Consider the following 25,163-nt stretch of genomic DNA (forward strand, 5'->3'; position numbering starts at 1 on the left):
CTCATTGATCCTTGACGGGGATTCTAGGCTCCTTGAGGCTACACTACATTCACTAGCGCACACAGACACACACACACACGTACATCTAAAGCCAGCATGCATCCTCGGTTACCAGCGATCACTATGGCTGGTTCCGCGGCACTAAGTGCCCTCGGCGGGAGCTTCCGGTTTCGCCAGCAAGGCCTCTCCGGAAAAGGAGGACTCCTATTCTAAAACTAATCCTATTTCGCTCGTTCGAACGCTAGGTGAAGCACAGTTACTGGGAGCTACCTTCCCAAGGCACGTATAACAGTACAAGGTACAAGGTGCACTAGGTGGTCGCTAGACGAGGACAGGACGGATTAGGGTGCTACTTGGTGAGTGATCTTGTTCGTTGTATTATATTTTTGTATTTACTTTTTACGTTGTATTTACTTTATCATACAAAGTACCACATGGGGCATCGTTACTATTTTGTTTAATTGAACTGAAGTGGTTTTAAATAATCAATGTAATAGATTTTCTTCACTTAAACTGGTCTTAGGATCAACCCTTATGTGCGCAGTCAAACTTTGAGGTTCGTCGAATTGCCAACGCAGAACCCATTTCATATTGTAAACACTTTTTGTGTTCAAATGTGTGCAAAATTATTAAAGTTCGATTCACTAAGAGGGATAAACATATGTGAAAAGAGGCTAAGTTACATTTGGGAATAATTTTGTTATAAATTTTCTGTTTCTACTGCTCAAACTCTGTTTCTACTTCTGCCATTGGAGAACCTCAAAATCCTGATAGTTCTGGACGAAAATAGTTAACTATTAAAAGGTGCAAGATAACTCGCAAAAATGGCGAAAATTTCTAGAACACTTAAGAAATGTTTATTGAAATCACAGTAATGGAATGGTATGGGCGGTTGCGCACACAAGGGTTATATTAATAGGTCGTCAATTGCTTATCGTCACTGTTATTGTTCCATTTTAGTTTTATGAGCAATATTTAGCATAACTGAACCTAATCGATCGTTTGGAAAGGCAATTATTATTTTTTGCAACTTAAATCATCGGCGATCATTTAAAACGGGCTTAGTATTTCAAAATGATGTTGACGGTTGTGTTGTGTTGTGGTATTGGGTGCCCTCAGTAGTAGGACAGTGGCCGAGCAGTTTCAATCAACGTACAACACGTCCGCGACCATTAGTGGCCATAAATTACATATTCCGATGGCGCACGGGAAATCTGCCTTCTCTCCCACAGAACCACGTGCTGTGCCGTCCGTGTGTCCTGCAGGATAATTAAGGAAGAGGCCGTGGAGACCAGCGCCACCGGCACGGAACTGGTTTTAGCAAAATTGCCACCTTCGGGCGGGTGGTTGCCAACCCGGTTGCACCGGATAATCAGTCATCAGCCGGGGTATCCTCAGGTATTCCAATTACGACATGCAGAACACCACGTGGCCCAGAGAGAGGGGAAGCAATCGAAGGAAGGAGAAGCCCAGCCCACGGCGACCATCGCTTTCATTTGTTCACCAACCAAAAAAAAGGATAATGGCTTCCTTCGTGGCAATCTTATCATACACCGGTGTAGCATGTGTGCCACGGCACGGTACCGGCGGCCTCGGTGCGGGAAAGTGATTTCCGGAAGTGATGTCCAATTCGCGAGGGGAGAGAGCAGAGAGAGGGTGCGCGGTCAAATAGTCACAGAATCTGTACGAGGAGCATAACGCGGGACACACTTACCGGCTGATGGGATGGGCATTCGCCGTTCCGGACCGAAGGTGGTCGCCGTAGTAGTAGTAGTAGTAGTAGTAACATTCATGTGGATGAGTGGAGGTGTGCGTGTGAGGTGTTCCGGACGGGCGAGGTTCGGGCAGATGAATGCAAATGTTAGAAATGGAGGATGGATTTTTTTTCGTTTCGTTTCGTTGGCGGTTGGTTTTTCCACGTTAGTTTCGAAATGTGTGTCGTGTGTCGAGGGTTGCGGTGGGCGCAGGGGTGGCAAGACAGCAGGGGTGAGACAGAGCGCGGGAGCGGGAAGAGAGAATAATAAAACATGAAACTAATTATTGCACACATTCACCTAAACACGGCGCTGCCCTGGCAAAATGGCCGCCAGGCAGAGTGAGCGAGTAGGACAGAAAACGGGAGCTACAGGCAATCAATGCAATTATGTTTTAGTATGGCCAGTTAGAGAACGGCGCTTCTTGCAACGAGTTTCTCGGCCCGGCAAGCAGTGGTTTCGTGCGACTTTTTTTCAATATACGAAGATCGTTCCATAAAAACTAATGCGGGTCTTAATGTTTAAGGATTCTTTTGAAAATTCGGAGCACAACACGAAGCCCGACATGGCCAAGGCACCGGAAACTCGCTGCATCTGGTCAACTGGATTAGTGGCGTGGTGCAGGGACACACACACTAGAGTGCGACGACTCCAGCACTTCAGCCTGGAGTACTGGAGATGAGAGAAACGCCCAAGAAAGCCATCCTGGCGAGAGCTGGCGTTCGGGCCACCCTCAGTAGACAGCCAAAAAGCCATGGCGATGCGACCGGAACGTAATTCGCTAACTATCAATCAACAATCGCAACCAACAGCTAAACTATCTACATGCTAAAGGCTGTTCCGTGCCCGAGTTGACGGTTTTTCTCCACACTTTCGCTCTCTAAGCAACTAACGGTTCAACTTGCGCACTGGTGCTGGGGGCGTTGAGTGGGCGATAATTGTGTTGGCAAACAATGCAAACACACACACACATTGACCGGTGGAAGTGCATACCTGTGAACATTGAACTCTGGTTGGAACTCATGCAGAGTTTGCTGTTGTCTAATTGAATTTAGTAATTGCGTCTCCGAAGCTGCCATCGACAAAGATCAACATTTGTGGGGTGAAGTGCGTTTTATGTTTTTTTTATGCGATGTTGTTTCACTTTTAAATCATCAGACAAATAGGCACATTATTTTGGGATTGGTATTTTACCCAAAATACCAAAATGGTGTGTTGTGCAAATTTGTGACTGTCGATAGAATATTTTACAAACAAAACTCGTCAAACAGTAGTTCAACGCCTTTCAAAAAGGATATGCAAGAAGAAAGTTTGTTCGGCGGTTGTTTTGGGCACCCAGAACTGGTAGATGCTTTGGAAAATAGAAACAACTCGATAAACACACCTTCGATGTGGGTTTTTGACCGAATTGAATTCATAATCAATAACTTCTACTTCAAAAATATACATTTTTTATTTAAACAGGTCATCCTTTAAGAAATCGATTGAAACAAGAAAAAAACGCATCCTCAATGCGAAAAAAAACGAAATTACGAACGAACGTGATCCGAAAAAGTGAACGAAATTATGGATAGCGATGCTACAAATTTAATATGATTAACAATCAAGCGGACTCAACAAGCAGATAAAAGATTAGTCTCGGTGGCAAGCGCATTATCCACATAGCACAGGCACAGGCAGGCAGAATACTCACAAGAAAGAGCCTTAAACAGAGATGCACAAAACAATTGTTTTAAAATGCGAACCAGGTTCCGGGGCGTCGCTAACCGAATAGTTTCTTATGTTATACGATAAAGAACAAAACGCCAGAACCATTGTGAAATATTGCAAAAGTTGTTGACCAATAGAAACGAAGTGAGCGAGTGAGTTATGGGTCCCTCCGCTTGACCTTTCATCACCAGCGGCCATTACTATTTCACAACGGGCAATAATTGCACCGAGCAAGATCGGGATTGCGTAGGATCGTATGATTCATCGTTCGTATGCGAGACGCCGAAGCATAACCCTAGGACCGGAGAGAGACTCTCGGTCAACGAAAAGGGCTGGAAACGGATGATGGACGGTTGGCTTGGCGCTGAAAGCTGTCTCCTGGTGGCACTTTGTCGACGGCCCGGTCTCTGGCACTGTATCATATTTTGAGCATCGTAATTTCCAGTTCCCGCCCCATGCCCCTGCGTCCGTGGGTCAACGGGACGGGGAAACAATGGGATGCAAAATTCCATAATCAACTCCAACCTCGCGATGTGCCTGTGTGCCATTATGGCCGACAGCCAACCGGCGGAAGGATATCCATTGGCATCCGCCCAGGCCGGCCCACGAAGGTGGGCTGGCTGCATATCTCGATTATGCCAAGCACATTTTCCAGCCAACCGATAATTCCCCTTTTACGAGCGTTGATTGGAACCACACCGGCGCCAACGTTGGAGGTGGACCGTTATGCTCCGGGTGCCCGGCGTTCGCTGCGTACGTTGCGGAAGCTGCAACCGGTTCAGCCGGTTCGGTTGTTGAGGCATCTGTTGCCGAGTGCATAAGTTGATTAGTCGAGGCAGGGGTATGGTGAGCTGCCGTCGCTTTTGTGGGCGGTTGCTGACGGTGCGTGGCCAGCGATGACTGGCGCGATACGCTGCACAACTCGGGCTAGGTGGAAATGTTCCACAAATTGTTTGCTTTTTGAAGTGGAAAAAATGTGTGTAACGACCGCAAACGTGATTCGCTGATCGCTGGCAGCGCTGGACTAGCTCTTATCTAAACTATTTTCTCGCATTCTGTGAATGCTGAAAAACATTTACTTTATAGTTGTTGTAGGTTGCTGTGAGCGAGTTACCTACAAAGACGGAATCCATGGGAATAATTATTTTCAGATAAAAATATACAAAATTGATCCCAATCGAGTTTTGTGGTTTGAAGGCTTCACCGACCTGGTTTGTGCCACCCTGTGTTTGATGCCTATCATTATCGATTATATCTTATTATGCTAATGAGATAATTTAATTCACATTAATTTTTGGTATTAGGGGTTTGACCAGTTTTGTCAAACACTACTGGTTGGCTAGTATACGCTTGGCTTTTGTTCTACTCGTCACTCAAAAAAACAGATGAGTGTGCCTAAGATGAATTACTTTTTCTAACTTGTTTCAAGTTCCCTGAAGTTTGGATAAGGTATGGCCTATTTCACGCGCTTTTCCAACTTCTTGGAGAACAATCAATAAAATATTATTTCAGTTTTTTTAAATATTTGATATACTTTTCAAAAATCAATACATTTTTCACTTTCCGTTCATCATTTTAAATGTTTTCTTTCTCAATCATAGTTACACCATTTGGCGCGACACTTGAAAAATGCAAACATGAAAAAATCTCAAAAAACATTGAAACGCACATCGATTTCCCGAAGCACCGGTAAAGGATATGGTTTGTGGAATGCGCAATAAAATTGTGCTACATAAAACCAAATCCACAAAATGCAGCATCAGCAAATCGATCGTAATGCTCGGTATCCAATAAAGACGTTCCGTAATGGTTGCGTGAAAACATTTCAATGTATTTTCCACAAAACCTTTTCCCAAAAAGTAATTAAAATCTCATCAAAACGTTCAGAAAAAAGAAGGAAAAAGGACACTCCGTATATCATGGTCAAAGAACTTGCGGTGCATCGGTCCTGTTCTCGTTTCGGTGCGCTCCGTGGTCGGGATGGTTAGTTGGCCATGCCACACGAATACACTCAATCGAACACACACACAGCGACAGACAAACATTAAGGTCGAACATACGTCGACAAAGCGGTTGAGCATAACCCGAGCAAGCACAAAAAAATGGGCGGGAAACAAACGTCGGAAAACACTCAGTGTGTGGCAGCATAAATGCAATCACAAAATGGCCCCCACTCGGGTTAGTAACTGTGGGAATGCTGTTAGGTTGCAGTCTCGCCCTTCATCGCCTCCCGGTCCCGGCACTTCCCGGGGCGTCAAATCCGGGAGTGGTCAACCGGAAACGGGTTAGGCCCGCGGCCCGCGGCACAACTTACAAAGCTCGTCTCCATAAGCCCGATCTCGTTAAGCTTCGTTTCGACCGTTGGCGTTCGGCGGTGCGTCAGGCTGCCGGAAGGGCCGGAAGCGAACCCTTCCTCGCACCGCTGCACACTGGCCGCGGTCGGTGGTTGGGAAGCGCCGGAACTTCCGCCGCCGGCGCCAACGTCGGCTGAAGTTCGCTGATTGGCTGCCGGTTGGTTGCCGGGATGCGTGGCCCGGCCGACGGAAGCAACGGAACCGGAAGCGGCGGTAGTGGAGCCAGCGGCGGTGGCTGTAGCTGAAGCTGCGGCGGCGGCGGCGGTGGCGCCGGTCGTCTTCTCCGCGGCGATGGCCGTGTGAAACTCGCGCTCAATCGTTTCCTGCTCGTTCAAATAATGGTTCGACTGGTTTTAAAATTAACGGGCAACAAGTTTCCACCCCCCGCGAATATCTGTTGTTGTTTGTCTAGGGCTTCATTGTGTCCGAGCGCACACACACACAAACACACACAGGCTGTAGATTGGTGTTTGCGTGTAACAAGTGAAGCCAGGGGCGACGTTCGTTTGAGGCGTTTGAATTTTCGATTTAGTTTTGCAACATTTTTTATAAAATAATTATGGCTTTCCAGAACCAGAACGGTCATGCAATGGATGGGTCTGTTTATGGTTATTAATAGAATGTTCGCTTGGGATGAAGGCTGGTTGGAACATTAAGCTAACGATGGTTTTAACATCAAGCAACATTCAGCTACAACTAGTGAAGGTAGTTTGCGGTATCCAAACAACTATTCTTCTAGTGTCCACTTTACTTTGTCCTTCGAAAGATTCCGAAAGTAGTAGTAAGTTCGGTGACTAGCGCCAATTTGCTAATGTGACGTGAAATTCGAGCAGGTAGGGCATCAATCGAGGGAACAAAGCTAAGTGTTGACTATGACTATGGCGGTCGGCGAGATCCCTGCGGTAGCGAGGGCCTTGAAGCGTTGAAGGCCAGCAATGTATGTGCCTTTCGGCTGCCGGAGTACCATTTCCATGATGGGTGAATGGGTTGGCCTGAGTCGGCCGAAATCGATCCAGGCGTCAGTTGTATGCTTCATATGTACAGTTTCTAGGCGCGCTACAACACTAAACACACATCACTAGTTTCGTGCTGAAACGCTATAAGTTCATTCAACAATCATCAACGGCGCCGCAAGTATTGTGACGCAATGAAATCGATGTGAACCGATATTGCAAAGTCGAAGTACTTTTCACATTTTGGTCAATAAAATAAAAATAATAACAAACAACCGGAATAAAAGGTAACAGGAACAATAAAAACAGAATCGGTCCGAATCGACGGGGAAGAACTGGAATTGGTTGCGTAAATGGTGGGTGCAGCTTTATGACATCGATTACAAGCATCAACAGGCACGATCATGTACGATCTCTACGCAATGCGAGGGCTACCGGTCTACTCGGGAGCAGCGATCACGAAAAAAGTAAGCAAGAAACGGGTGAACCGGGAACCGGGGACCCGGAAAAGCGTAAAGCGATGTGGCCAACGGGCGCTACTCCTCAACACCAGATTCTAATCCTCGTGAACACACACGCACGTGTGTGCTAGAATGTTCGCCCTCTAATCGTTCGTTCGCCCGCGCCCGTGAACTTGACAAAAACAAGCAAACCGAGCACAACCCAACGGGGCCGACTGGCAACTAGTGTGTGGGAAGCAAGCGTCAAACCGTCAAACGTTACCGACAAAAGCCTCGACGACTGATGACGGGTGGAGGGGTGGTGGTTGTGCCCGCCCGGCCCGACCCCCCGCGTGGTGGGTTGTCGATCAGATGTTGCGGAATGTTATGGGTTTTGTTTGTTGAGGAGTTTGGGTTCGGTTTTTCGGTTGGAACCAAAAGTCGAGAAGCCATGCGTTTCGGATCGGATTCATGTAACGGAACGGAAAACTCCAGCCAAGTGACGGGTACAAAAATAAGGTACGTTAACGAAACATTGGAGCGAATTTTGAAGCAAACAGTAAGCGAGCCCATTAGAAAACCAAACACCGTTTGGGCCAATCAGAAAAAAAAAAACAAAAAAGCAGGATCACAGTGAAGCAAGTAAAACAGGAAGCCAAAACAGGTTCGGCACGGATGGCGTGTGTGGCGCGATAGGAGGCAGAGAGAGAGAGAGAGAGAGAAAGAGAGAAGAGAAAAATAGAAGAGAAGATAGCATGAGAAGAAACAAAAGTAGGTTTCAAAAATCGGAGGGATCGTACGCGACACACGAAACACGGGATCACCGAGTGGGATCGCGAGTTTTATGCTTTCGTTCGGTGTGATTACAAGAGTTATGCTAACCATGCTCACTCGCAATATGTTTGGCTGATATTTTTTTTTCTAATACAGGTTGGGCCATCGGAAGTGGAAGCATCGGACAACGCCTATATCTCTGACGTTAGCTGTCAGATCGACTAAGTTGGAAGCGTAATGTCAGCACAACCTTCGAACATCGTAATTCGTGTTCAGCAGTACATTCAACACTATATTGTTTGTGAAAATGACATAGACAATTACTGGTTCCAACAGCACGGCACCAGAGTCGAAACACTAGCCAGAGTGACGAAAAACGCCAAAAGTAGGGTACATTTGATCAAAAGCGTTTCTAAAAAGAGATCATTACAAATCTTCTTGGACAAAAAATAACATAAATACGGCACGGTCCGGCAAAAAAATTCAAATGAACAACAACTAAAAATCTGTTAATTTATTTTTCTAAAGAAACAAATGATTCCACTTCCAACGACCCATCCTGTAGCATATCTTAAGACTCTATTGTTGAACAAAGCAAGAGGTTTGCTGTCTCAAACTGCTTTCGGAGGCTTTAGGTACGGCGGGTTACTTCAGCAGCGCGGTTGTAAGCGAACAGAAACGGCGATAGAGCACAAAACCGAACGGGGCTTGGTTTGGCCACTATTGCTGTACATGGCAGGTTTGGCAGGTTGCTCTACTAGCAGCCCTCCAGCATATCACTAGCAACAGGCACCCGCCCATCCCCCGGCGGGACCGACAGGGTCGACAGGGCGAGGTTTGACAGAGCGGGGTCGCGCGGTGCTAAGGAGGCACGCTTCAGATCGCGGGTGAAACAAAAATATAGGTTGACGGGGCTTGCATGAGAGGCGCAATGCCTGGCATTGTCAGCAGCTTTTGATGGGTGTCGGGATGGCTGTAGGGCTTCTGATTCGATTTTAGTTCTACTTTCCATCGGCTGGGGGCGGGGGTTCGGGTTTGAGTTTTGAGGGGAGCTTTGAGTTGTAGTAGATGATGGTAGAATAAATAAGATAGCTTACCAGGGGGCTAGCGAGAATTATTCCGATCCTGCTTAGGACAGCTGGAAGACGCTGGAAAATGACATTACACAAATTGGTTGATACTAAAAAACATACACATACATTACAACAGAGAGCAGCATCGTGGTGTAGGAAAAGTTCGAGAACGGAACAACGGAAACCATAAATGCGCATGTGTTGGTATGTTGTGTGTGTGTGTTTGGTGGTTGGTTGTGTTGTAGCAATGTTCGGAGCAATGTGGATGAAATCGGGATATCAACCAATAGAAACTAGCAGGTGTGTGTGTGTGTCTGTGGTGCGTGTTTGGCAGTGTACTGTAAAAGTCTTCCTTGGCTAGGGGAAAGCACTAGGAACAAGCGGCTGTTAGAGAGTGTGAAGAATTCGAAAAATGTAAAGAGGAAAAGAGCGAAAAGATGAAGCTGAAACACGCTACTCTGGTTGGGTGTGAGCGGAAGAGGTGTTACGAACCGAACTAAACGACAGGACATAGGTTTAATTAAAATACGAGACGGATAAAAACAGAATGGAATACAACACAACAAAAGGGTGGAGAGAACGAGGGAACTGAAGTCGAAAAAGAGTAACGAATCAGCTCGAAGAAAGCTTCCACGGTACTTGGGGTATACTTAGACACTTTCGATCGCCTTTAAGCGAATCCTTACAACAGCCGGCGGTGGCGTGTGAACCTTTCGCCCACGAGCTGCCGCCGAGCAAGGCACTCGATTAAAGCTGGATTAAGGATATTCAAACCCTGCTGTGGTAAAAAGATCTTTGAGGTTTTCGGCGCAGTGCCGTTGTCAATCACAGCAATTGAAGCTTTTGGCCGTTAAAATTGTCGAAAAAAGATGCCGTATTCCAAAGGACCCTCACAAGTTCACCAGCAAGTTGGGCAGCTTGCCCAAACAAATTTTTAAAACGCACTCAGCTCGAAACGATTGGAATTTTCGGCATTGTGTCAGGGCCCGTACCGAGCACCTGGCGCCCCACTAAGTACGGGTATCTTCGGCAAAAACGGCAATAAAATGTCCCCGCAACTTCCTGCCAGACCGTGTCGTGTCGAGGGGAGCGTTACACCGTCGACCGGACGTGTCAATACGTTCGCGCTTCGTCCCGAGGCGAAGAAAAACTCGCCACGACACCAAACTGCCAGAGATAGTTTCACTTCGCTTTTCGCTCCTAGCGAACGCGCTCCAAAGGGTGAACGATGTGACTTGGCATGTTCCGAGTAGAAAACGTGGTACACTCGCCAGAAGCTAGAATCCTTGATTACACCCGGCGCCTGGCTGCAGCGTGTTGGGAGGTAGCTACCTGCGCAAAGAATGGGTACACTGGGAGGTGAACTCGTGACAGGTGACGACAGTTTCCCTGTGCCGTGACTTATGGGCCGATACTAAAAGAAAACTCCACGGGACGTCTTCTGTCGTCGTCCTTTCGCCCGGATTTGGCCCGGACGAAGATGCGGCGGTCAAAGTTCGTGCCCTACGCTCGGGGCTTTTCCCACAATTCCAGTTGACTTGCGAAGCAGCACTTTGGCCATCGGTCGGTGGCAGTTTATTAGCTTGGCGGACGGATGATGAAGGAAACAGGACACCGACACCGCCGGCGGTGTGTGAGAAGTTCTGACATCAATAAAACATAATAAAAATCGATTCAGCTGGGTCGTTGTCGTAACAACCATGGGAATGGTGCCAAGTCGGGTCGCAGCGAGGCAGGAATATTGTTGTTGCAGTAAACAGTTGTGCTTCTTGGCCCGCATGCCAAGGAGCAGAAAGAACTCCAACCCCACTCGATCGATCTACATGACGCTCGAGTTTTGGCTCAACTCGCTCAGCAGCTAACATTCCGGCATTGCGTCCGTTTCCTTTTTTACAAAAAGGAGCTTTTCTCTATCGATTGAGAACGAGCTGACCTGAAATCGAATGGTTCGTCACGTTGCACCATTCGTCATCAGTTCGAATGGTTATCTGCAGCATAAAACTTTTCTCACTCTGTGCCACTGACCAATCACCCCGCGGGGAATTGTGCACAGAGAGTCTCTCTCCAGCAATCCAGCGACTGCAATCTGCTGCTCCGTCGTGACCGGCCCGGAAGAATGTCTTGGAAGCTGCGTTGGAACAACGACCCGCAGTGACTTGCAGTCTGGCCGGGCGACATCTCGGGGTGAAAATCCAACAGCCGCCCTAGGGCCATGGATCGTGGAACCGGAAATGGCAACGGGAAATCGCAAACCCCCGGATGAGTCCGGGCTGGAGCATCCATCTGCAGAGGTAGATATTTCCGTCATATTTGCAACGATGAGTCCGGATACCGCCGGTCGGTGTAGCTGGGCCCTGGGGCGGTTCAGCGCAGCGGAAACATTACGACGGTGATGGATTTTTCCGCCGGATGCAATGGCTGCCCGTAGGAAAAAGTGGTGAGAGAACGCGAACAGAGGGTGAAATTTTCTTCAACCAGAGGCACATAAGGCGCGTATTAAACGAACTCAGGAATCACCAGCGGCAATCGTTTTGGGCAGAAAACAGGATAATATTTCTGTACGGTATTGATTGAATGAAAACATTTATCAAGGTTTCGATTCGTGTCTTCGTTTCACAACGTTAACGTTACTCAAATATAGGTGATTATTGAAAATGGGTTTTGTAGTGTGGTACAAACAAGTGCTTGAATAATTTTACCGCATAATCTGTATTTGTGATTACTATTTTTCTGTGACTATTTACTAAAACTACTTTTGTTATATATTTTTAAGGACATTTTCCCAAAAATGTTTGATCACAATTTGCTGAATTCAAACTAGTATCCAACATTCAATTCAAAACCTTCCGTTAATCCCTCGATCAGTGTCGTGATGTTTTTGCTTTCATGTCTTCTTCTTGGTAAATGTTTCGTCCGTGTCATTATCGTCAATGTCTCCCACAAACCATTGGTTACCAGCTTGGTCGTTGCGTTGTGTCAGATCGATTAGCTTTAGTTCTAGTTTATGGTTAAGTTCTATTGTCAATTAGGCTAAGTCGCCCGTTGACTTATACAAACAAATAAATAAATAATGCCAAAAACCCCAACCCAACTGTTCCGGTTGGGGACGAATTTTTGCACTTTCCAATCGTCTCCTTATTTTGAACTATCTTTGGCCCTTAAAATCGTAGCTTGTTTATCGAGGACGATAAGAAAGCTCAACATTTCTCACGGTTTGCGGCAGAAAAAGTCCTATTAATGAGTCACCCCATACTGGCATGATTGATTACCACGCGATGATTGAAAACTTTATTCGCTCTGCCCTCGGGAGCAGTAATATGAAGCAAAAGTGCGCAACTTCGACCATCACGAGCTCAGCATGTTTTGCTCCACAAACATCATGCTCTGAAGGTCCCCTGAGCGACCATTGCACGATACGAAACGATGCTTGCCTCTCGCGAAAAGGTCATTTGGCAGGTAATTATAAGGTTTTCGGGAAGAAAGAAGTGATTATTGGATTTTCCTCGACTCATACTCGACTCCACTGGTGCCACAAGGACGCTGGCTAATGACAGAGTAGTGTTTTAAAATTCAAACCTGCGAGTTGCGACTATTATGCGGCAAGCATTAATCGGTGTCACAAACGGGAAAACAGGCAACCTTGCATGTTTCATATTCAGCCTGACGCTGCGACACGCAACCGGGGCGACATGAATCAGACCCCGGGGCCATGAATCAGACCCACGATGTATGCACGAACCGCTGCAGATTATGCAGATCATCACAAAGTCGCCGTAATGTTGTCACGGAAAGCCTTGAATAATGAATGTAGTGCCAACCGCACCGTCCGGGAAGGGACTTGAACACACGACTTGGCCTTCCATTACGAATGGTTTGATATCCTTAAAGCTTTTTCGAAATTAAAAATGCGGTGTGGCCGTAAGCGATATCAGTGTAATCGGTATCCGTAGTGCTGCTCTGGGAGTGCAGTGTGATGATGTGGTTGTGCAGATTCGGTCTTGGAACAAGCATAATTTTATCACAGGAAAACAATGTGGAAAAATGCTGCAAACCATGTCGCCTATGGTCGGTATCATATGTGTGTGAACTAAAGCATGTGCATCGCGGTACGATTGAAGTGGTGCACCATGTTGGCTGGGCTGGGCTGGTCTCATTATTAATTAACGTAGGTAACGATTTTTGTAATTATGCTATCGGTAACCAAAATGGGCGGTAAAGTTCAGCGAACTCGTGCAGAGTTCGCTCAGCTCCGATCGATTGAATTACCCGCGCAACACCGAGGTTGTGGTAGCCAATGGAAGCCATCAATATTATGCTTTTGCAGCAGGGACATAGTGGAAGTTTTACGATAAATAGAAATTATTAGTCAGTGCAATGCGAGGCTACGACAAAGAGTGATTGATGTGAAATGGTTCTCGATATGTTCCACACAGTAGTAAATTAAAAAAAATCGTTTCTTAGAACTAGCACTTAATATTACCATTTAGGAAAAATGCACACTATTGAAGTCGATTCAATGAGATTCGATATGAAAACTTGTTTTATCCCCTCACTTTCAATCGCTAGCAGTTAACAATACATCGAGTCTAGATTTATTGAGAACAAAGTACATAGAAAAAAGTAACATCGAAACTCACGACACACGTACATATCTACAGAGCAAACTCGTTTTGTAACGATATAGAAAAAACAATGCTTTTGAGTTGGAAAACTTGACACACGAAATATAGTACAGAGCGTTTCGTGAAAGATTGTGTAAAAAAATTGAAACACGACACGGCCACGAACTAGTTGTCTGATAAAGTACAAAACTCTCGGATCGGAAAAAAACGATAGTTGGACATAGCCACCAATCGATTTCGAGCGAATAATTCAGAAAAAAAGGTTATCTATGGAAAAAGAGCCAAAAAGAGTAGAATAGAGAAAGAGCGCGTGCAATGATAAAGCGGTAGCAATAAAAAGTACTCGTGAATATAGAATAGAGTTTTTAGAAAACGGTAAACAGCATTCGAAATGAAACTAAATGAAAGCACCTTAAAGGGATGTATAGAAAGAAGACAAAACGTTGAACATTGCAACATATGCTCCACAGCCCACAGCGCGTACAGTTTGAACACGGGAAAGACGCAGCCAAGTTTAGTTCGATTGTGTTTGCCACAGGAGTCTATTTGTGCCGTTGAAAGTATTCTCATTTTATAAATGCGTCTTGACAATTAGAGCATTCAGCAAACTGTGAGTTTATTATTGATGCACATTCACGGGCGCTATCCTCACGATGAGCAAGCGGAAAATGGGAAAAACTGACACCCATTATTCAAATATCGATTTATGCATTTTTAGAAACAAATCGATTTGTTGGCCGTTAAAAGTCGTATTCATCAGGGTACCACGAAACAAGTAATAAGAAAACTAATAGTTGAAGACAAATAAGGACAGAAGAAAAAGTAACAAAACAAGACGACCATAACCGAAAAGGTGAAAAGCTGAAAATGAATGTGAAAATAAAAGGAATGGAAAAAACGAAACGAGAAACCTGAACAAAAGATTGAAACATTGACTCGAAAGCGAGAAAACCAAAGAAGGATACGCTTTAAGAAATGGTGCCACGTTGCACGGATCAACAGAAGCAAACACAGGGGACAACGAAATCAGAGTGACACAAAGAAGGAGAGCCTGAGAGAGAGAGAGAGCGGGAGAGAGAGACACAGAGAGACAGACCACAGAAGGTTGTGGAGCAAGAAAAGAGATAAAATAGAACGCTAAAAGAGTGGAAAATATAGAAAAGTGTGCACTGCGGTGATCTTCAGCAGATAGGGCAGGTTCTGACGGACAGGTTCGGGGACCGGCAACGGTGGCCGATGAGGTGATGGTGGTGAAGTGAGTTTGTGTGGGGATGGTTGCTATTGACGGGGATGCTAATGGGCGTATTTTCAGCACGTGAAGCAGAGCGCACCAAGGAGCGCACCGGCCCTTAGGACGAACGCATCTGTTGTGTTAATTACTTTGGTCTGTGCGTGCAATTGTTTTTCGTTCATTTGGGACGGCACGAGGTCGGACGCCACGCGTGCCACGAGGCAGGGGTTCGAGCTATTCGACGGAGTGGATTGGCTCCGGGATAGTTGGTCACAGTGGTACGTTACCTGAGTGACTGGATTCTCTCCTGGCCTATATACAACATTGTGCAACGGTCGCTTCCGGCCGACGTAGTTGACGCACACGAACTCCAGCAGCGAGGCGTAGATGAAGCACATGCACACCCCGTCCCACACGTTCATCGCCGTCAGGTTGGACACGACCGGAAGTGTACTGCGGAAACCGTTTGAGGTGGTGAAAAAATTCAACATGGTTGTTACACCTGCACGATGGAGGCGCCCGGTTGCCCGTAGAACCACGTGGTCGGATGACGCCGACGTCAACGACGACGAGCAGCAACAGTGACGGAGAGAAGAAAGAGAGAAAGAATGAGTCACGGCGGCTAACGGTCACTCGGAGGCTGCATTTTTAATGAGCGCATCGTATTTTAATGAATTTCAGTCCAGAACAGGAGAGCTGTTGCATTTTCGTGCGTAGTCCGGATGTTGCGTGAGGCGTCCAAGCAGCGACAGTCAACCTGTGTGGGTGTGTGTGTGCGCGTGTGTGTCGGTGTGTTTATGTGCTTGTGGTGTTGCCGTACGTGTGCGCGCGAGTACATACAGATGATTTGTGCTTATCGGTGAGATGGAAGTTAGTCTACGACTGTGGGGCTCGTTTGCGTGGCAATGAGGGCTTATGAGCCACGCTGATTTTAATGGCTATAGAACGAATGGAAAGCGTGAATGGGACGGGCAACGGGGACAAAGCACACGAAACAGCGCAGCGAACGGAAATCGGTCACGGCGCAGCGGAGCAGCGAATCAACGATCCAGTCAATTAAGCATGAAATGTAATGATAAACGCTTCTATTATTATTATTCAAATAATTTTCTACCGGCCACCAGCATGCCGGAACAGTTTTGCGCTTATTTCCACTCCCTCTACTCCCTCTTCCTCGTTTTTCACGCAAAATGATTGGATGGCGGATTGGCATTCCGCCAGTGAATGGATGATTTGTAGAGAAAAATAATTAAACTTCTATAATATGCCACTCAATGGCCTTTTGGTGGTACGCAAAAAACTGCGATTGATATGTCGATTGGTATGAAACGAAGAAAGCGATAGAGTAGGACTCGGAAAAGCCGGCAAGTTCTGTCCAGTTGAAAGTCAATCATTGTATTTTCCAATTTTCAATAGAAAGTATGGCGCCGTATGAACTGCATTACTTTTATAGGGTACTTGTCCGTGGTGCTACTGCCACTTCTTATTTTTGTTAAATGGCTTGCTTACGACGAATGGATTTCAATTGAAATCCTCTCGGTTTAGGGGTGCGACAGCGAAATGGTATTACGGCATTTTTTTAACATAATAGAATAAGGAGAGAAACAAGCGATAATTGACGTAAATCTTAGAAAACTTCTTGTGAATGGACCAGACAAAACTGGCCAGCCAGATCTAAAAAGATTATTTTTGAACAACAAATGAACATCATTTTGGAACATAAACATCGAATCGAGCAAATATTTTTAGGACAGTACCATAACTAGTTTGACGTTGCTCTATTCGACCGACAATCTACTCTACCATGGGTTTTATTTCGAGTCCACGATACCGTTTGAGTAAGGAAAACGTCGATCGCCTAGCCACACAACCGCCACAGTAAACATTGGAGTGGCAACATAGCAACGCTCGTGGCTGGGTCGTACATTGCCCTTCGATAGCCACATTCGACCACCGGCGGCTTCGTAGAATCAACCGACCGGCAATCGACCGATCCTTGACACACTTGTTCGCCACAGAAGCTATCGACCGGAAGTGGCACTACTGGGGTGCGGGGTCCTCCAGCACGGAGCGGGTCCTGTTTATTTGGGCACTGTTTATAGAAGCTCAATTTGGCCACAGAAAGGACAAAAAGTCAAGAATAACTGTCGGCTGACTGTCCATGACGTGCTAGCAAATGGAACATTGTGCTGTTGGTTTTTCGTCCACATCCTTGGGTGGGACCGCTGCGCGCTGTCACGCAGAACAATCGACCACATGTGTCTGTCAACGCTCGCTGCGCTCCATCATCAGGTTACATACATACATATTTACATCTGTACAGAGCTGCAGGAAAAAAAAAAATGCCGTAGATAGGTCTCGAACACGACAAGACAAGCAGCGTAGGACAGATGATGATAAAAATACAAGTCTCACGGTAGGAAGCATTTGTAATGATTAGAAACGGAACGAAGGAATGAATGCATCATTCGTACCATTTGACAGGTTTCAGTAAACGTCCACATTTTTTACACAATTAAGCAGTATTATACAACGGAGAAGTCCGTCGGCAGTGACTCGACTAGGTAACAACGACTAGCAGCATAGACCACACGAGGGCAGAACGCACGGACGGAACAAACACGGTAAAGCACGTCACACAGACCACGGACAATGAAGTGAGGGTACAGACACTGACAGACACACACACACCGCGTGACAGAAAATCGGAGCGACAAGTACGGTGTTTAGTTGGTTAGTTGATTGAATCGAGCGCGTTGCTTCCAGCACCTGTTCGATTGCAACGAAATGTCAACCACTTCGCTCGGAAACACAGAAGGAAACATACAGACGACGACGACGACGTCGGAGAAGTGAGTGAAGGTTGGCGTGAAGTTAGTGGTGTGAAGTTGGGTTGCGCTTACCTATCATGACCCGTGCCGGGACCGCATTCCACTCGAGCCAGAACGTGATAAACGATGAGGTCACCAGTATGATGCCCGGTATAAAGACCGTCGTGAAATAGAAGGCTCGATCCCTCGTAAACATGAGATCTACCTTCAGGCAACTGTAATTACCTATGGGTGTCGCCGCCATCGCCGCCATCGCCGACGCCAACGGTCGCCGCAAATTCGGGAATTTTGGGGGTTTAATTTTCAACAGAAAAACAGATAAATGTGTGTGTGTGTTTGAGAGGCAGTTTTCGAGGCAAACGTTCGGCATTTCACAGGTGGTCAAAATGTTATTTTCCACAACATCCAGAAACGTGTGGTAAATTTGAGTCAAACCGGGGTTCAAACGGGACGTCGATAGCGAAAAAGGGAGGAGTTATCATTTCAGTAACCGTTAACGTTTTAGGGTTGGTTTTTGAATTTACAGTGAATAATGTACAGATTAAGAAGTAGAAGAAGAGATTAGAGGTAGAGAGAGAGAGAGAGAAAGAGAAGAAGAGAAGAAAGAAAAAATGATGATAAAAATAAAATGTGGTAAAGCACTGCTGTCAGTCAATTTTGAAGTTATTTTTGCTGCTGGAAACTAATGGTTTACAATTTGCTGAAAAATAACACTGTATCCCGCACTCGGCGGGCAAATTAACTAATATAAACCTAAAACTAAAACAATCGTATAGAGAAAGGATTAGTTTTGTTTCAATTCGAGTGCCGATCATAGCATAATGCGAATGCAAATGTCTGTAATGAGTACTAAATGAATGCGACCGGGTTTATGAGTCGGGCCTCAAGCCTGCCATAGACGAAGAAAACGGACGGAATGCAGCTAGTAAAAAACAAACTAAATGCTATCCACACACACGCACACACTGATAAGTATTACTGATGGAGGCGGCTGGTGCTTGGTAAGAATGACAAAAATTGGCGGCGCCAATCGGCATGCGAAAACATTCCACGATCGGCATTAACAGTCTTGCGAGCTAGTTGAATTGAGTTGAACGTTCTGTTGCAGGTCTTTTGGTTCATTTGCTTTGCTAGCGCGGGCTTCGGCATGTTTGGTTGCAAAAAAGCGTTTGTCGATTTGGCCATTAGCCCGAGAAGAGTGAGAGTGTGACATGTGTTTGGTGTGACAGTTTGATGGCTCTTCCCGAAACGGCCCGTAGGACACCAGTGTTTATGCTCCCCGGAGATTGGGTGATGATGAGGTGAATCGTTTGCTGAAACATGCTTCCGGCAGATGGAGAAAAAAAGAAGCACGATAACGTAAATGACAAAGTGGAAACTTATACAACCCATCGAGTGGGCACGATGACAGCAGCGTTTGATCGGACTGCACACGGTCGGTTGGGTCAGCCGCCCGACACAAATGACTGTTGTTTGTTCGTGAGATAGTTAGCGTGTTTGTCCCGCTAGCGATCGATCCAGCCTTGCATGTGTCCAGACCGCGTGGCTGGACTGGGGCGTGTCATAGAGTTCTGCGCGAGTGTGGTCGGTTTCTGTGTGTCTAGGATCGGTGGCGTCGTCCACGTGGTTGTGTGAGAGGTGTGTGTGTGTTTGTGAGTATGTATGGCACTAGTGCACTAGGTAGTAGCTGGGGTCCGTCGTCCGTCGCGATGCGATTTAGCCATTTACCTATCATCGAACGGGCCGGGACCGCGTTCCACTCCAGCCAGAAGGTGATGAAGGACGACGTCACCAAGATGATGCCCGGTATAAAGACGGTTGTGAAGTAGAACGCTCGGTCTCTTGTAAATATTAAATCCACTTTCAGACAACTGTAATTTCCTGCGCACGCACACACGCACCGAACAATCGTTTGACGAAAAGATACAGTTTCATACAGTCAAACATTGGTCTGTTTGTTGGTTTGTTTGCTTATTTAAAATGTATGTTAAACGTTTTCACAGTTTGCTGATGTTGATAGGTACTGCTCTACCGGGGATAGCACGACAGGCAGGGAGCATCATAACAGGGACATTGTCGGGGCGAGCATAATTTTGGAATAACAGAGCCAACACGGGGGAAGAGGCACATGTGGGGAGAGCAATGCAAGCACATTCCGCTCAATTTTGGGATAGCACCTAAATTTTGTTGTAAAGCACGTCAAACAAATCGGTGTGTGGAGAACGGAAAAAAAAAGAAATATTCAAAGAAAAAACCAATTGATATTTACAGCAAAATCCTTTCCGGTTATGAATCAACATAAGAGCAAATAAATGTAGAACAAAATATGGTGAAAGCTTTCGTGCATGAAGATCGTGGTCACCGTGGACCATGCTTCACTTTTGCTGTGCAAAGCCATAATTTAAGAAAAGCCCTGTCCAGAATAGAGCAAATGAAGGTGGTGTTACTTTAAACGAGTCGGCATAAGCGTCAGCACGGAAACAATAAAAACCAACGTAAAACCAACACAATAAAACGGAAGTCCTACGGTTAGCGAAACAGAAAAACAACGGGACTAGGGGGCTAAGAGGACATTTTGCTTCTTCGAGCGTATGGAAAAGATTGAAATAGTGTTTAATGATGGTATGTACCTTGCTCCTCAAAGCGTCTCTGACATAAATTACAAAGAAACTCTTCGTCTTCTACCGACAGTGTTTGTCCTTCGGCTGATGAAGAAAATGTTTGCAGACACATGCAGAATGTCAATTCAGTTCAGGGTATCATAACGCACAGTTTCACGTAGGTCACAGGATAACGGGAGTTTGGTGGAGGATCAGTATTCGTCGGTTTTCGATTTGGCAATGTTTGGAATCGAAACGAAAAAGAAATCAAAATGTCGCGCGGGGAATTCGATGTTGGTTTGAAGGAACTACAAGACGAACTCATTACCGCCTCATGCGCCTTGAGCGCAAGAGTCCAAAACGGGGCTGGTAGTTAAGTAAAAACGATAAGTTTAAAAGCGTGAAATAAACGTGTGAAAAGTGAGCAAAGAGGTGCTGTGTAAGACTTTTAAATTGAGTATAAAGTATAATAATCGGGTGAATTAGTCAGCTGTAGCAAAAATAATGCGAATGAAGGAATAGATATTTAAATGCAAAATTCGATTGAAGTATCCTAGAAACTCGTACGATGCTAATGTTTTTTGGCACATAACTCGAAATTGAATCAAATTTCGTTAATGAAATCACTACTTCAATGGAATGTAATTAAATCAGTTGGCAAAAGATCCTCAGGTAAAAGGGCTCGATATCAGTAATGGGAAAGAAATAAGCAAAGAATCATGGAAGGTAAAAAAATTTAAACTAAAAACCGAAGTGCAAACTGAGTTGAAACACGAAGGGTGAGGGAAACAAACTTCAAAGAGCCACGCAAACTATGAATTCCACTAAAACCACGCAGAAAGTTTGCGACAATGCTTCAACTAAACCTTTGCTATCGCCTGCGTCGGTCACAATAAATGAAACAAAACCATAAAAAAGACGATCGGCGAAAGTGGTGCGCATAATTTAACCATTAACACCCATAGTGGGCCACCCCATAGTGGGTGTAAACATGGTCAAGGGAGAGCGAAAAAACATAAAGTGCACACAATTAAACGAATGGGCGCGCTTTGCCAACCGAGCGTGATTTTTCCGTTATTTGTTTTTTTTGTTGCTTCATAAATTTCCAATTTTCCTCAACGCGCCCAGTCGGCGATGCTCCATTGCGCTCCAGACAGGCACGGCCGACACCGCTTAGCGCACGCCGTAATTATGATTACGTCAACGTGGCGCTGGTGCCTTGCAAAGAAGAATTTGCAATTTTTTCTGCGCGATTACTCAAACGGACCGGAATGGCGCCTTCCGTTCGCGGCGCTAACGAGCTCCGAACGGCAGGCACCAACCCGGAAGTCGCCCCGGCTTTGGAATGTTTATCTGTTGTTTTGTTGAATTTAGAAAAAAAAACAAAAGATAATGAAAACGATAAGACGTTTTTTTTCTTCTATTTAACTGGAGTTGGGCAAATATTTAATGGGTAGCAAAAAAGCGTTATCATTTCATCAAAACAAACACGTTTGTTGCATTCACAAATTGTTCAATCGGTCTAATTGGGGGCTGGCATTAGTTTACACAATAGCGAGACTACAGGCGACACGAATAGGGCACAGAACTCAGCAAATCCGTTCCGAATCGAGAGGACTTTTGGATAATTAATTGGCTTGGTAACGGGCATTGGTTGAATCATGCCAATGCCCATGGTTGTTTGATTGATGATATAAAAAGATTATTAATTACCAGTGTGGCAAGGGCAATCACTAGATCAGCAGGATGATATTAGAAAACACAACTGAAAACACTACAAATCAATCACACAAGACAAAGTACGGGAGTAAAAGTAAACAAGTCTAGTAAGAAAAGGTCTCATTTTTTAAAACGGATCCGAAATCGGGGAATAAAGGTGGACAACGATAAGTTTTTAAACTCCAACTCCACAGCTGGGAAACAGATTTCCCACTGGAGTGGACGGCACCGAATTTCCGGTTTGCAAACACAACGTTTGCGCCGCCCGGAATAGGACACGGTTCCTTACCTCTCCAGCTCGCCTTGATGGGACAGGCGATCGTTTGGTTTTGAATCAAGTACGCATTTAGGGTCGTCAGTGAAGGGCTCTTCCGCAGAGTGTCCTCGTCGTTCTTCCAGACGTACGTTATTGCCGATTGTTCATACGATACTGTGCGGAAGAGAGAGAGAGAGAAAACCAAGACGTTAGGGAGCAAGCCGATGAGCAAGGGCGACTGTACTTGTTATGGTTTGCCATCAGTAAGGACCACTTTTTGGAGGCCACTGGTGAATGGCTGGTACGCAGAAGAACCTGCTCCATTATGTTTATGTTCAATTTGACTTGGGCAGGTCGGTATATCGTAATAAATTGTAAGTGAATATTGCCTTCCTTTTGCCGGCAAAACACGAGAACAGTGCCGGAAAATGTAGGGAAATCTTTATCTATGTAGTGAAACGAAGATGATTTGATTAAATTTCCAAGAGTACGAGAGTATCCGATTAGTTGGCACAATCAAGAGGCTGATTAATTTGATTAGCTTTATTGCAATCACCGAATTAGCATGCCAAACGATTTGTTGTAATAATTAATGGTTCATTGTTAGCAAAAACATACTTACTGCTCTCTAACGCGAACGAACACAGGGGATCGTCGAAAGGAAATATGTTCAGCCGACCCTGGCACGATAGGATGAGATGGCGTCTGAAATGTAAAAAAACGACGCAATCGGAGACGGAACCCGGCAGCCGGACATCCGGTTGTAGCGGGCGCATCCGGAAGACATGCATATTAATTAGTGGTTCCCGATTTATCGGTCTGAGAGTGTTTTTACAGCTGCATACCTCATCAGATAATTAATTGTACCGTTACGGTATATCCGGAGCGCGAAGTGCATCGGTATGATCGGATCCTTGAAGTCGCCGTGCATGATGAAGTATGTATCCGGTAGCCAAATATCCTCGTGGTGATGTATTGCGTTTAAATATTCATACTGCGACTGGTTTGCGTACCGTAGCCGCGGATCGAACCACTGTTGCTGCAGCAAAAACTCGACCTCGTATTTCTACCGGATGGTGTTGTTGAGCGTGTGTTGTTGTTGCCCGGGTTGTGGATATAAAACAAAAGGAAGGATAAAGAGCATATGTTTGTTAAGCACCCGCCCGTCGGGCGTTCAGGTTGCGAATAAATAATGTGCAGCGTTTATGAATTTTAGAAACAACAACGCGTTTCTCTATTCCGTGGCCGTTGGTTGACCACCAACCAGCTACTCACCAAACTAGACTCGTCTGGCGATGCTAAGCTTAATAGTAAAACGCTAACGTTCACAGTCAATGTTCCTGGAAAGATTCCAAACACGGAGAGCAAAACTGTAGCCACCGAACTAGCCATGGTTCGCGGATTGCGGTTTGCGGAAATGGTGATTCCGAACTTTCGTCATTAGTTTACGAACTAACTTTCGCAATCGGGTTTACGGTAATCGGGCTCGTGCAATCTGCATACAAACTGGTACTCTACTGGTTTGATTAAAAACGAAGTGATGAAACAAAACAACCGAAATGCCTAACGAAGTCAATCACCGAGCCGCGAGTTGGCGCGCATCGTCTTGGTAAAGTAGGTTTCGCTAGAACGGCGGCACAACAACAGGATATAGTCGGTGCAGAATTGTACAATCGAAAGGAGTGTGATTTAAGCGTGATTCAGAGTGGAAAGAAACTGAAGAACTGAAAGTAAAATTTGCTTCGCTTTTTACGTTCTACTAGTAAAAGTATGATCCCCAGCTGATTGTAAAACATAAAGCCGTGATACTGTTATTTGCTTCCCGTAGGCCGTAGAGTAATGGAAATATCTTACATAAGTCATCGAATGTTGGTAATAATGCTGTGCACTTTAAAATACAGTGATCAACAGACTAGTGGGCGGAAAACAAAAAAACGAACTAAAGGGAAAGCAAGATCACCACTAGCAAGCACATTGATCTGTCAGCGAGCAGCAGTGGCGTCGTATGAAAACGATGAACATCTACAATCTATCAAATGTTGCTACTTATGTTGCAACGCGTTGTAGACGAATGCAATATAAACACTGGTACACATACAGCCGGCAGTGAGAACACATAAAAACGGAATCCATTCGCATCCAGGGTTAGGATATGCTAATTACGCGCGACACGAAGTACGACTAGTCCGAGGAAATGCAACACAACATAGAATCAGTACAAGGAGCATGAAAACAAAGCAATACGGAGGAACGGACGAACAAAGAAGGTGTAGCGGACGAAATATTGTAGCAGAGAAAAACACTAGGGCACAAGGGAAAGCAAACGGACCACGATTCTGGGGTCGTCCTGGAACACGCATATCCGGTATGTGTTTAGCCATTTCCGGCGTGTGCATGCCACAGCAAAAATCGGCATCTGCAAAGAGGAAGAGATAAGAAGAAGAAGCAAAACAAGAAGACATGGCATGGCAATCGGTTCGGTTCGGTTCTGGCGGCTGTGGGCTGTCGGCCGTTCCCCATCGGCTGGGGAGGGCGGGCGTACGCCGGCCGAGAGAAGTTCGTGCATGGTTCTAGTGTTTCCTTTCCCCCTGACAGTTTGGTGAAAGTTTGGCGTGGCGCTCGGCCGCTTAGTAGTGGGAAAGGTTTATGAAGGTTTGGCTGTCTTTGTTTTGTTAGAAGACTTTTGCTTTAATGAGAAACCATACAACTTTAAGGGACTAGACATTGGCCGATGATGGCCTTGGTGAGTTCGAGTTCTATGGCGAACGATGGCATCGCAAAGAAAGGAGAAAAAAACCAACACAGCAACACAACCGTACCGGAACAATGAAATATTTACAATTATA

At 45.6% G+C, this 25,163-nt stretch overlaps 1 protein-coding gene across 1 annotated transcript in view; it reads right to left on the reverse strand.

The window, feature by feature from the left end:
• The window catches only part of LOC128266965 (gamma-aminobutyric acid receptor subunit alpha-4), a 28,843-nt gene that overhangs the window by 1,136 nt on the left and 2,544 nt on the right, over positions 1–25,163 (reverse strand). The window contains exons 4-16 of the mRNA XM_053003755.1: positions 24,647–24,733; positions 23,593–23,657; positions 23,163–23,383; positions 22,940–23,022; positions 22,351–22,491; positions 20,373–20,447; positions 19,471–19,623; positions 15,199–15,413; positions 9,083–9,133; positions 7,495–7,512; positions 6,021–6,141; positions 5,779–5,951; positions 1,715–1,717 (exon numbers count right to left, since the gene is read on the reverse strand). Coding sequence (XP_052859715.1) covers positions 1,715–1,717; positions 5,779–5,951; positions 6,021–6,141; positions 7,495–7,512; positions 9,083–9,133; positions 15,199–15,413; positions 19,471–19,623; positions 20,373–20,447; positions 22,351–22,491; positions 22,940–23,022; positions 23,163–23,383; positions 23,593–23,657; positions 24,647–24,733 — 1,406 coding nt within the window. The remainder of the gene's footprint in view (positions 1–1,714; positions 1,718–5,778; positions 5,952–6,020; positions 6,142–7,494; positions 7,513–9,082; positions 9,134–15,198; positions 15,414–19,470; positions 19,624–20,372; positions 20,448–22,350; positions 22,492–22,939; positions 23,023–23,162; positions 23,384–23,592; positions 23,658–24,646; positions 24,734–25,163) is intronic.

Source organism: Anopheles cruzii, chromosome 2 (assembly GCF_943734635.1).
Source record: "Anopheles cruzii chromosome 2, idAnoCruzAS_RS32_06, whole genome shotgun sequence".
Classification (NCBI taxonomy): Eukaryota; Metazoa; Arthropoda; class Insecta; order Diptera; family Culicidae; genus Anopheles; species Anopheles cruzii.